Source organism: Lepidothrix coronata, unplaced genomic scaffold (genome assembly GCF_001604755.1).
Source record: "Lepidothrix coronata isolate B3197 unplaced genomic scaffold, Lepidothrix_coronata-1.0 Scaffold46, whole genome shotgun sequence".
Lineage (NCBI taxonomy): Eukaryota > Metazoa > Chordata > Aves > Passeriformes > Pipridae > Lepidothrix > Lepidothrix coronata.
Window position 1 is genome coordinate 3,556,379 of NW_016690226.1, and position 12,361 is coordinate 3,568,739.

The 12,361-nt window shown below is 44.5% G+C and overlaps 1 protein-coding gene across 1 annotated transcript in view; it reads left to right on the forward strand.

Moving 5' to 3' along the window:
- The first annotated feature begins 13 nt into the window (after positions 1 to 13).
- The window catches only part of WDR3 (WD repeat domain 3), a 22,049-nt gene continuing 9,701 nt past the window's right edge, over positions 14 to 12,361 (forward strand). The window contains 17 exon segments of the mRNA XM_017814738.1: positions 14 to 284; positions 1,630 to 1,839; positions 2,299 to 2,417; positions 4,063 to 4,141; positions 4,482 to 4,577; positions 5,038 to 5,148; positions 6,103 to 6,204; positions 6,324 to 6,421; positions 7,335 to 7,430; positions 7,740 to 7,970; positions 8,721 to 8,814; positions 9,171 to 9,272; positions 9,946 to 10,031; positions 10,479 to 10,614; positions 11,323 to 11,379; positions 12,067 to 12,167; positions 12,316 to 12,361. Coding sequence (XP_017670227.1) covers positions 114 to 284; positions 1,630 to 1,839; positions 2,299 to 2,417; positions 4,063 to 4,141; positions 4,482 to 4,577; positions 5,038 to 5,148; positions 6,103 to 6,204; positions 6,324 to 6,421; positions 7,335 to 7,430; positions 7,740 to 7,970; positions 8,721 to 8,814; positions 9,171 to 9,272; positions 9,946 to 10,031; positions 10,479 to 10,614; positions 11,323 to 11,379; positions 12,067 to 12,167; positions 12,316 to 12,361 — 1,935 coding nt within the window. The 5' untranslated portion in view covers positions 14 to 113.

Genomic DNA, 12,361 nt, shown 5'->3' on the forward strand with positions numbered 1-12,361 from the left:
AGCGCGGCGGGTGACGGGCCGGGAGCGCTGCACGTGTGGGGCCGCTGCTCCCTCCGCGCGTTCCCCACACATCCCCTTCTTCCCCTCGCGCGCCCCTCCGCGTTCCCGCCGCCATGGGGCTGACGCGGCAGTACCTGCGGTACGAGCCCGCCGCGCTGTTCGGGCTGGTGGCGAGCGCCAGGAGCAGCGTGGCCTTCGTGGCGCTGCGCGGGGAGCGGGGCCGCTACGTGGCCGTGCCGGGCTGCGAGCACGTGTTCGTGTGGGACACGCGGAAAGGAGAGAAGGTGCGAGCGGGGCCCGCCCGGGATGCGGTGCCGGGGGGTGATGGGTGGCGGGGCACGGCTGGGGTGCAGCGTGCGGGGCTTTTGGACCACCTGAATCAAAGCTGTTTGTGTTACTGGGCGGTATTCGAAGGAAAGCGACACCTGCACAGCTTCCCCCCCTCTGTAGTGCGAGCACAGTGTCAGGTTTGATTATGGCTCGAGTCCGCAGTTCCGGTCGTGTCCTGACCCCATCGTGTTGTCGTTTTCCAATTCCCCAAACTGGTCGTGGGACCAAAAGGATCCTGCAGAGTGTTATTTTTTTGATAGTCCAGAATAAATTCCAATATTGGATGCTTACAACAAGGTCTTGGTACTATTTATTTCTGTTTAAGGGCTTGATAAGATTTGCATTTGTTGAAATCTCACAGACAGCACTGCCACACAGAGCAGATGCGGCTATAGATGATTTAGATATCTGGAATGCAGCAGCTCTCACCTTTGTTTTCTTTTGATAGTACCTTATGGCCATCAGTTCTCAGAGGGAGGGAATGGCGGTCCTGCTGTTCTGCTCTTACTGTGAGAGTAATTTATTTTATCTTGACTTAATCCTAAAATGGCTGGATCTCACTGTGGATCCTTTGAGATTTGCCTCAGTACCTCAGTTGAGGATGAGTAATTTCTGTCATGGTGACTGGAAAGCTGCTCCCTGTTTAGCTGGCTGTGTGAAAGTTCTTGGATGAATCAGGGATGTCATGGAGTTTGTGTTTTGGCTGTGGAACTGGGCATCCCATGTGAAACTTGTATCTCACAGGAAGGCAGTGAGCTGTAACTTTAAGGACTTTGCCACATATTGTCTCCTGAAATCACCGTAAGTGCTACTGTCCACTACAAACTGAAATCAGGATTTATTTCACAGCCCCTAGAGTCTGGCAGCTGGTATGTTATTTTGGAGATGTTCTTGTGCAGTCTATGGGAAAGCAGTTCTATTCTATTCCTGAGAAAGGCCAGGCAGGAGAGGATGAATTAGGAAGAAACTTTCAGTCTTTACTCTCATACAATGCTTCTTGCTCTCTGGCACTTAAAACGCGGAGGCAGAATTCTGAGCTGCTGAGTTCCAGACTTCATTCTGCACCAGTTTCCTGTTTATGAGAAAGTACTTCCCTTCTAACTGCTGTTTGCCTTGGAAAATGGGGCTAATGACACTGTATTTGGTGCAGGAAGTTGAAAAACGAACTTACAAAATGGCAGAAGCTCTCGGTTGGATGTTCGGTTTAAGAGTAGAGTATGTTCTTTCTGCTGTGTAAATATCTGGCTCTGACATATCATTTATCAACATTATACATGTTTTGTCTCCTAAAAATTGCAGGTTCTTATCCTTAAGGGTCTCAAGCAGGAAGTCAGTTGCCTCTGCCCATCTCCAGATGGGTTGCACTTGGCTGTTGGGTACGAAGATGGATCAATCCGTATCTTCAACCTCCTAAGCGGAGAAATGAATATCACTTTCAATGGACACAGGGCTGCAGTTACAGCGCTGCAGTATGACCATCTGGGTGGCCGTCTGGTATCTGGCTCAAAGGTGAGGGTTGCACATCTGGAGGATGGCTCTTTCACAGAGATGCTCCATGGGGAAGGCTGACCTGCACTAATATGTTCAGCATTTTAAATGGGTTGTGTGGCCTCTGCCTGTAGCAAAAGGATAGCAGTGAGAGGAGTTAGGATAGCAAGACAGTGATAAAGCTGGGGAGCCCAGGGCTGGGAAAGCAGCAGGGGCTGCAGGGCAGGAATAGGGTACTAGTAGAGGTTTTAAAGTGAAGAAGCTTGTGAGGTCAGGAATAGCGAAAGTGACTCAGTCTGGGATAACAATACATTTACTAGTCTGAATGCACCTTTTGGGAAGCAATGGTACTTGCATTAAGTATCCTTGACATTCAAGTTGAGAGTGAGAAAGTGTGCTCTCAGGTGATATTTTCAGTCTTGTAGCAGAAGTTTTGCAGAGACAAATGCCAGTCCCTTGGAGATGCTCTCTCTGTTCCAGGATACCGAAGTCATCGTGTGGGATGTCATCAATGAGAGTGGTCTGTACCGGCTGAGAGGACACAAGGATGCTGTCACTCAAGTCCTTTTCTTGAAGGAGAAGAACCTATTGGTCACCAGGTGAGCCAGGCTAAGTGTAGTTGTTGATCAGGAAAGCAGGCATGGTTTTCCTTGAAATTTAGACATCTTATGTTCTACAGCCATTTGCGTTCTCCTTCTTGTCTCATGAGATCTCAGATCCATCATCATCTTTGATTTTGTCACATGCACATATTTTTTAACAGTACTTGAATCCAGATGTGGTTAGTGGAGCTGAAATGGCCATACTGAAAAAACAGTATTTAGAAAAGGGTTTAACAAGCTGGTAAATGCAGCAACTTAAAATTATTTTAACAAGGAATAATGATAATATGTTCATTATATATGTAACCATTTTTGCTGTTTATCTTGAAGAATTAACCAGACTTAACTGTCTGTATGTGTAACTCAGACAACAGTGTGACAGAAAAATTGCTTCCTCGTAAGCTGTAAATATAGGAATAAATTAAAAGATGATAGGGGTTTTTTTTGGTTGTTTTTTAGTTATTCAACACGAGCTGCGAGTTGACTAATTCCCTTTAATAATAAATGGTTGACAGAAGATACTCTTGCTGAAGTGTCAGTAATTTTTTATTTATCAATATGTCATCTAATAGCATAATAGAAAAGTCCATGCAATCAGTTGAGTGTAAAATTAGAGTTTCTTTAGCTTTTTTTTATTTTTTTCAGATGGAAAAAGTAGTATTTGATCAGTTTGGTGGATGATACCCATCTCTTAATGCAATTTCAATATTTGCAGGTCAGCTTTACAAATGCTTCTTAATTTTCTCAATAGCTAAATTGAGATAAAATTCCCCTCTGTTTTTTTACCTATTTTATTAACAGAGTAGAGATATTATCCTGTTTTTCTGGAGATGCAAAGTCTTGCTTCCTTACTTTAGATTGTTTTATTGCCCAAGAAACTAACTGCCTTCCTTCGTGTACAGAATTTTTTGTGGTATTTTCATATGTCCAATTTACAAATGCCTTTGGATCCTATGTAACAAAAGAGGTGGATTAACAATAAATACCACTTGTAATCAGAGGGTTTTTTTTGTCCTGAGGGAGCTTAGTAATGTAACAATTTATATCTTGATTTAGTTGAAACTTATTGAAGAAAATAGGCTCTGACAAACTTACCAAAATAAATAAAGTTAAATTGTTGTAGGGTGTGCTGAAAGAATCTGTTTAAATGCTGGAATTACTTTTCTTGGATGCTGTTGTAGGATTGAGGTAGCTTAATGTGTGTGTTTTCAAGGAGATCTAATGGTATGTGGGCTTTGAAGGACTGAAACAGCTGTAATTGTTAGGAGGAGCCACTCCAGATGAGTGTTCAAAAGGAAGGGATCTGTGTTTCTTGTAGCCTGGTCAATGCACAGACATGGCACTGGTTGTGACTAAGGAGAATCATTCTCATTCTGAATAAGCAAGAAAGAAGGCAGTGTGACACTGGGGTTGGCAGCTGCATCCAGAGGTGGAAGCAGTTTTTGTAGTACTTTTTGTAGTACTTTTGCATTGCTCTACTTTATTCTTGTGTAGGTTGTGAAATTCAGTGTCTGAGCAGCTGCTCTGGGAAATGTTATGGCACGTTTTAGAATTTTTTTTTTTCTGTATTTCTACCACTTTTCTAAGCATGTGTGCTCTGGCAGTCTTTCCTCAAGTGCTGAGTTTTGATTCTTTGTTCCAGCGGCAAAGACACATTGGTAAAATGGTGGGATCTGGATACCCAGCACTGCTTCAAAACTCTTGTTGGACACCGAACTGAGGTAAAGGGGACATGTGGGGAACTGTTGGGGTGGAGGGACTTTGGATTACATGGCTCACTTTGTGCTTTCCCTGCTCTCAGGAGTTGTAAGCTGGCACTGTCATACATTTTACTTGTCATTAGGCTTTAGGAATGAACAAATGAGAAACTTCTATACTTTCCAGGAGCTGTCATCAACATGCAGTGGGTGACAATTCCGATACAGATGTCCCCAGAGGAGGTCTCAGCTAGCCATTCTCTTTTGTTTAATTAATTTAAATAAATCAATTAAAGATGCACTGCTGTTGTTGTGATAGTTAAAGCAGCCATAAGCCACTTCCTCACACTGTGTCTCTGGACAGGTCTGGGGCATGGCTTTGCTATCCAAAGAGAAGCGTCTGATCACTGGGAGTGCTGACAGTGAGCTGAGGGTGTGGGATATCACATACATCCAGGAGGTAAGACACTCCCTCTGTAACCCCTCAGTCTTCCCCCTGTCCGGCTGCTTGTCTTTGGACTGAGGTGGGACTGGTACATATGAAAATCTAATTGATGTTCTTGGAAACAGAGCCAAAGCAACATCTTTGCTGTCTGAGGGGTCCAGAAGCTGCCCTTGGGATAGGCTTTGCTGTTTTCTCTGTTTTTAGCTTTCAAGTGAGGCTGCAAGCACTTGCAGAACAAGATTTCCACAGTGTGTCAGATCTTCCTGCCTTATGGCTAGAGGGGACAGTCTTGTGGGTGGATGATAATCATGGGAGAACGTGGAGTGCTTGGTGCCTCCAGGCATGCTGTAGGCCACTCTGGTGTACATTAACTAATTGTATCTCCAGGGAAATGAAGTGAGACAGGAACAAGAATGCTGTAGTTCTTATGGTTTAAGGTACTCCTTATGGTGTTTTTTTTTTTGCCCGTGAACAGGTAAAAGACCCTGACGAGCCAGAGTCCAAGAAAAGCAAAGGGCCTTCACCTGGCACAGAAGAAAACACTGAAGAGGATGAGACCTTAGAACTGGATGAGCATCCTGAGGAAGTAAGATCAGTTTTCTGTGCTGTCTATGAGATAGTATATCTAACCCCATTTACATGGTTTATACCCTGAGTGTCATATTTAACCTATTTGGGAAAACGTGATTCTTGTTTTTCTCCATAATTCTTCTCTTGCTCCGTAACAACTTCCTCAGCAGCAGTTGCTGCCTCATCTACCTGCAAAACATCAGCAGAACTATGTGTACCAAAACACATACACATAATTCTCCACTGCAAGAGGAGGACTAGCAGATGTTTAAAGTTTAACTCTGCTAATAGAGCTCCTTGATCAAACAACACAGGATTAAGACAGTTACTAGCTGGTTGGCAGTGCTGATGCTGAGCTTTGCAGGTCAGTAGCAGAAACTGGGAGGTCAGAGTTGTACTATAATGAAGTATGATGTGAGATTTGATTGCAGAAAGCCATTTTTACTTGTGGTGCTGCTGGAGGCTTTACTGAATCTTTCTTTCTGGTGGAACTTTCTAGGGTACGGCTCAGATTTCAGATCACTTGTAGTTGTGGTAGATACCTTGTTAAAGAATTTTCCAACTTCCTCTCCAGATGATTTCTCTCCCTTCAACCCTTTGTTTAAGAGTCTTTGTTGTCACCCTCTCTGCCTCCACTGACAGAGGAACTAAGTTCTGATGCCTTTGTAGCATAAAAATTCATCTCTGTCTCTTAAATGGCTGTGGTTTGCCAATAAATTTAAGTTATTCTTCCACTGAGACTGTCAATGATTATTTTCAGTTAAAATGCAACAAAATATAAGGAGATAAGCTTTGTAGCTCACACAGATGCTTGTTTTGTCTCGATTGTCCTTACTAGCTGTTCTACCAAGACCTTTTAGATTCATTTCCCCCTCTTCTCTTCTTGACTTCCCTTGTCAGCAGGTTTCTGAGTTTGCTTGAGAAGATCATTTGACATTTCAGACCAGAGATTTTTCTTCTTTCCCTATAGCGCATCGTTAAGTGCAGCAAAGTTGGATCCATTGTGCGGGAAGGGAGAGACCGAGTAGTTACTCTTGCCACAGACCGAATGGGCAAGTTTTTGGCCTGTCATGTGAGTAATAGGCTCCTCTGCTATTGAGCTATAGAGGAGGCTGTTAGAGACCTTGGGTAATTTCTGTGAGGGCCAGCCAGGGCTTTGCATTCCTTTGACTTTGTTTGCTCTGTCTCTAGGGAACAGATGCTGTTCTGGAAGTGTTTGCTGTCCTTTCTGAAGAGGAAGTGCAGAAGAAATTGGAAAAGAAAATTAAGAAAGCAAAGAAAAAAGCCAAGTAAGCAGTCTTTTGGATGTATTTGAATGCTGTCAGTGTCCAGAAAACTGTTAGAAAAGCCACTCAAGTAGCATTACACAGTGGTTGAACTCCAAGCTTTTGGTCATTCTGTTTGTGCTAGCCGTTGTATTTTGGGGTTGCTTTTCCTGTGCATCCTTGGTGCTTGTCTGATCAACATTGCTCTTAGAGACTAAGTAAAGACGTTTCTGAGTCTTCCCCTTGCAAAAAAAGAAGCTAATGTGTGCAAAGAAATGGTCATAAAATGAGTTTTTCAGACCTACTCATCTCTACCTGAGGTGCTGTTTATACTGCTTGGTGCATCAAAGTAAATCCTTGATAGGACATGCAGGAATGAGAGTTTCATCTGAGAAGTCAGAGTGACTCTGATACCTCATCTCCTGTTTTACATTAGGCTCGTGAGAGCTTACATACAGGTGAGAGCTTTCTTAATGTTTTCTTAGTGTTAAATGTGTCTCTGCATATCCTGGCACTTAACAGGTGCCTCAGAGCTGCCCTTAGGGAGAGGTCTGACTCCAGGGTAGAAACTAAAGCACAGGGTGTGTAAATCTGGAGATGCATTTTGTCAGTGGCCGAGGACTTTTGGTGGGTGGTAGGAGACGAGCAGAAGCTGCTTTCTGTTGTCTGTTTTGCATCCGTATTTCTCACATGCCTTGTTCAAGTGCTTTAGCTCCAGACGAGGTTGCCTTTTTTAGGACAGATTTTCTCTTCAGTAGTCTTCATACCGGCACAGACTTGACTGTCTCGCCCTGTTCCTAAATGTGATTGACATTGCTGGATAAGAGAGAGATTATTTTCAGCAGGCTAAACGATTACTTTATGTTGTTCTGTGTCTCTGTGTTTGTGTTGGCTGTGATGGGTCACTTGACTCTCCTCCCTTATCTGACATTTGTAGACAGAAATCTGAAGAGGTGCCTGAAAGGAGTGTGGAGCTGAGCCTGCAAGAGGAGATTCAGCGGGTCACTAACGTCAAAGCTTCTTCAAAAATCAAGTGAGTGAGCCTGTGATAGAGCCTGAGCAATGGTTATGCAGCTACCTGGGGAGAGCTCTGCACAGCTCGATAGGGGGAGAGGTGGAAGAAATTTCCCCTTTGACATTTGTTTAGCTTGGAGCTGGGGAGAGGCTTACCGTGATCTCCAGTCCATTAACACTCTTCTGCACACTTCTGCGTCTTAGTGTGCACTTGCTTGTTGGATGTGCTCTGTCTATATTCCTGTATCATTTGACTTTGATATTTGATCCCTCCTACAGTTTGCCTTATTGCCCCTGTGTACAGCTCTGATTTTGTCTGATCAAACAGGTCATTTGACTTGATTCTCTCTCCAAAAGGAGAGCTGAAGATCGTACTGTTGCTCCAGAACAACGTCATTGAGTCATACAACCTGGACCTGTCAGCACAAGTCCCACAGGCTGTCCGTGCGTCCAAGATAACCATTGGAGGCCACCGCAGTGATGTCAGGACGTTGGCTTTTAGCTCTGACAACATTGCCATTCTCTCAGCAGCTGCAGAGTCTGTAAAGATTTGGAACAGGTATGCAGTCCAGTTGGGTCAGTGTCCTCTGCCCTATGTGTGTCAGTCTCCCAGAACTCAGATGCTGTGTTCGGAAAAGCAGTGATAAGGGAGAGGAGACAATGGAGAGTGGTAAAATAGTGAATGAAGTAAAGGAAATAAAAAGAAAACAATTTGATTTGTTTTCTTATTAGGGAAACTGAGAAGCTGTACAGCTAAAATTGCAACACAAGGTCTAAATACAGAAGTCATACATAGTAGTCTGGTAGAGACTGTATTATGTTGTGAGGGTTTTTTTTGTTTTTTTCGTTTTTAATAAGAGGTACTAACTGTTACGCTAAACAAGCTACTGCCTGTTCTTTTGAGACCATGTGGGTTATCTGAAGGATCTAGTATTAGGCTGAGTAGGCTCTGCTTTGATCTAGATTGTTGTCCCAGTGTTTCCTGAGTGGTACAGTGTTTCAAGCTCTGTTACCTTTGAACTCTCTCTCCTCTCCTGAGTGACAGGAGTTGCTGTTGGAGGACGGGAGCTCTGTCCTTCCTCACAACAGCCATAAGTCATGATGGTGGACTATATAATTGCATGTTTTTATGGAAAATGTTTTTAGCAGTAATGCTGGATAGCATTTGGGTCATAGGATGGTGGTGGTGTCTCTTCTGACCCCAGCTGAAAGACAGCTGTGGGCAGATGCTACTCTGGAGCATGTCTCTCACTGAGTGGGCCAGATTTTGTGTCTGATAAGAGGTTCTGGGCTCTGTCTCTGCCCACAGATCGACCTTGCAGTGCATCCGGACGATGGACTGTGAGTATGCGCTCTGCTCGCTCTTTGTCCCGGGAGATCGGCAGGTCATCATTGGCACCAAGGTAAGGAGTGTCCTTCTGCACTCCAGACTGCCCAGGTCTGGAAATGTGTTGTGAAAGTGTCATTAAGGCAGCCTCACAGAAAATGCACTGTGTCTCCTGATGTGGAGCACTCTGTTTTAGGTGTAAAAACCTCTCTGACAGGTTCTACTCTGTTCCCAAACTCTTTATGGAGTTCTTTTAGCTTGAACTGAACATCTGGGGAGAGCTCCGACATCCCTGACGGAGATCAGGAGTTTGGTCCTCTTTGTAACAGCCATCTAATGAAGCCTGCTGTTGGGGAGATGGATGGCAGGGAGCTATCACGAGTTGTGAGCGGAGGGGCTGATTTGTCGTCTGTGATGTATCTTTCTCCCCAGACAGGGAAGCTGCAGCTGTATGACCTGGCTTCTGGGAGTCTGATAGAGACACTTAATGCTCACGATGGGCCAGTGTGGTCCATTGCTCTTTCACCAGACCAGGTAACTTAGCCACCTTTCTAAGAATCATCTGTTGCATGTTTTTTTGTGTAGCTCCTTCCTTCAGTACTGTGTTTACACTACTGATCAGACATGGGAACCCCTCATCCTGGGAGGTGGAGAATGCAGCTCGTAGTGTCTAAGAGCTTTGTAGTGGAATCAAAACAATAGCAAGCAATAACCTGCCTGCCATTCATGCACCCTACAGGTTAAAACATACGGGCTAGATCTTACTCTTGTTCTGAATGTAATGTAAATGGGATAATGTTGAACTGTTCTTCATTTAGAAGGCTGTGCTTGTGTGGTGATGATAAGGTGTGTGTGATCCAGTAACAGCGGGAGTGTCAAGTTGCCCAGAAAACACATGCACATTGTTACCTACAGCTGAGATGACTGCTTTCAGTCCCAACATTTCAGTCCAGGTTTTGATTTATGTTTGGGGTCTTTGTTTTAGACCTCCTTACTAAACCTTTTGAAATTGTTGTTGCTCCTCAGCCAATGGGTAATGCATGCTTTAACCAGAGCAAGTGTTCCTGGTGGTGTCCACTTAATCATTAATGCTGTGGGAAAGTGGGACACTTCAAAAACCTTCTTGTGTGTTGGCAATTCCTTGCTGTAGAATTTATCTGGATTATAGCAATTGGTTTCACAATAACTTTTTTGTTTTCCCCTGCAGCGTGGCTTTGTGACAGGAGGAGCTGATAAATGTGTCAAGTTCTGGGAGTTTGAGCTTGTGAAGGATGAGAGCAGTATTCAGAAAAGGTGAGAAAATAAACCTTTCTGGGCTATGTTGAGCTGCAGTCTCTGTTGTTGTTGATGAATGCTTTGGCCTTTGCTGTGCACTGCAAGAAGTGCCCATGACATCTGTATGGAACACGTGGAGAAGAGTGTGAGCTTGGTGCTGTTTTGTGAAGGCCTGAGCTTAGCTGGAGAAGGGCACTTGTCTAATTCTGATCCCTTTCTTCTGTATGAGTTTAGCTTCTAATCAGGATAGGCTTCCAGATCATTAAGTATTAAATTTAGCAGTGAAGTTCATCAGCCTGCAAGGCCTGCTTATTTCCAGTCGTGTCTTATAAAATTCATAGTGAGGAATGAGATGCTGCATGTTACAATTAACTTGCATTCCCAGGATGCAGTGTGGGACTTCCTATTTCTTCCTAACTTGTTTGTTTGGGATAACAATTGTTTTTTTCCTCTTCTTGTTGCCAGGCTTTCCATGAAACATGTGCGCATTTTACAGCTGGATGAAGATGTTCTCTGTGTGCGGTACAGCCCCAACCAGAAACTGCTGGCTGTCTCCTTACTGGATTGCACTGTGAAGATTTTCTATGTTGACACGCTCAAGGTGTGCAAGACCAAATGGGCTGTGAGGCTGTGCAGGGAGTGATGTAATGGTAACCCGCAAGATGAGGAATACATAGGAAAAATGTCTGTTTATTGCACAACACTAGTAAGAATCAGAGAGACTATGCATCCTGCTTCAGGTGCCTGTTTGCTAGCAAACCTGACAGAACCATGGCTGGCTGACACTGGGGAAAAGATCCATGTATCATTTGGAAAGCGTTCTGAGCCTGCAGGTGTCAAGGTTCATTCTAAACATTGCAGACGTGGTGTTACTCCTGAATTGCGAGGCACTACAAGGATGTAGATGGATGTGTCACATGTGGCACTAATTAGGGCATAGCAGAGGCAAAACTTGGGGGAGGAGAATCTTCCTTGTGAGCAGTGTGTGGTGGTTTTGTGACTTGTGTATTAGCACATGGATGTTAGGGAGTGACACAGGACAGACTGGAGCTGGCAGATAGGCAGAGAGAAATAAACTCCATAGGCAGTGGTGATTAGCACCAGAATAAGTTCAGCTTGCTTGGGTACTTCCACCCTTCTCTCAGTTCTGCCATCATGGCCCTGTTGCAAACTGTTCAGGGCAAGAATAGAAGTGGAGCAGCACTAGAAAGACAGAGCTCCTGATGCAGATCAAAACTAGCCTGTAGCTTGAGATTTTTACACATCTCTACCCAGCATGCCTAACTGAGTCACCTTTCTTCTGCTTCAGTTTTTCCTCTCTCTGTATGGACACAAACTGCCAGTGCTGTGTATGGATATCTGCTATGTAAGTATCATTAGGGCTGTGTTAGGTGGGTCAATGGGTGATATGGATGATTGTGAGAACCTCTGCTAGCAGCAAGGCTTCTAGGATAATGGTTTCTTATCACCCCCTTGCTCCCAACTCAGCAGTTTCTGTATGGGACACAGCAAGCAGTCCTGTGCTCCCTGGAAGGAGTACCAGAGTAGTGGTCATGACAGAACTGACCAGGGCATTTTGTGAGTGAGTGGAAATCAAAATGCTCTTGTGGTTCCTTAGACTCAGCTTAAAAGGTACTGCCTGCTCTTTGCTAAACTTATGAACTATGTGAGAGGAGCCTGAATTTTTTGTTAGTGGGAGCAGAGACCAGGTGCTGAGATGAAGCACCCTCTTGTCTGCTTTCATGTCTATTCATTCTTGGGCTGCATCTTGCTCTGGGGTGTCTTTGAAATGAGGCTCATTGAAAGCCAAGAATATCAAGATATAATTAAATACCTGCAGAGGTTCAGAAGAGGGCCAGAGTGCTGTCAGTGCGCTGTACCAGTACCACAGGCATGGGCCACCATGGTGAGAGAAGGTGGAGGTATCAGAAGGCTGTATTTCAGGGGCCAGATACCTGCCTACTCATCAGTACTTAGTCACTGGTTCAGCAGCAGTTCCTCGTGGGGCTGCCAGCTAGCTACCCACACCCTTCTCTCTCTTTTTGCTCTGTAGGATGGGACTCTGATTGCGACCGGCTCTGCTGACAGGAATGTGAAGATTTGGGGCTTGGATTTTGGAGACTGTCACCGTTCTCTCTTTGCCCATGATGACAGGTTAGTCAAATCCTACAGCATCTGGGCTGTGGACTCTCTTGTCTCCAAGGGATTGTGATCCAGCAATAATCCTTTTGTCCAGCATAGAGTGAGGGGAAGGTCTGCAGTGTTCCCCAAACGGGTAAATTTGAGCCTTCTTCTCTTCCAGTGTGATGTATCTGCAGTTTGTGCCGAAATCCCATCTCTTCTTCACA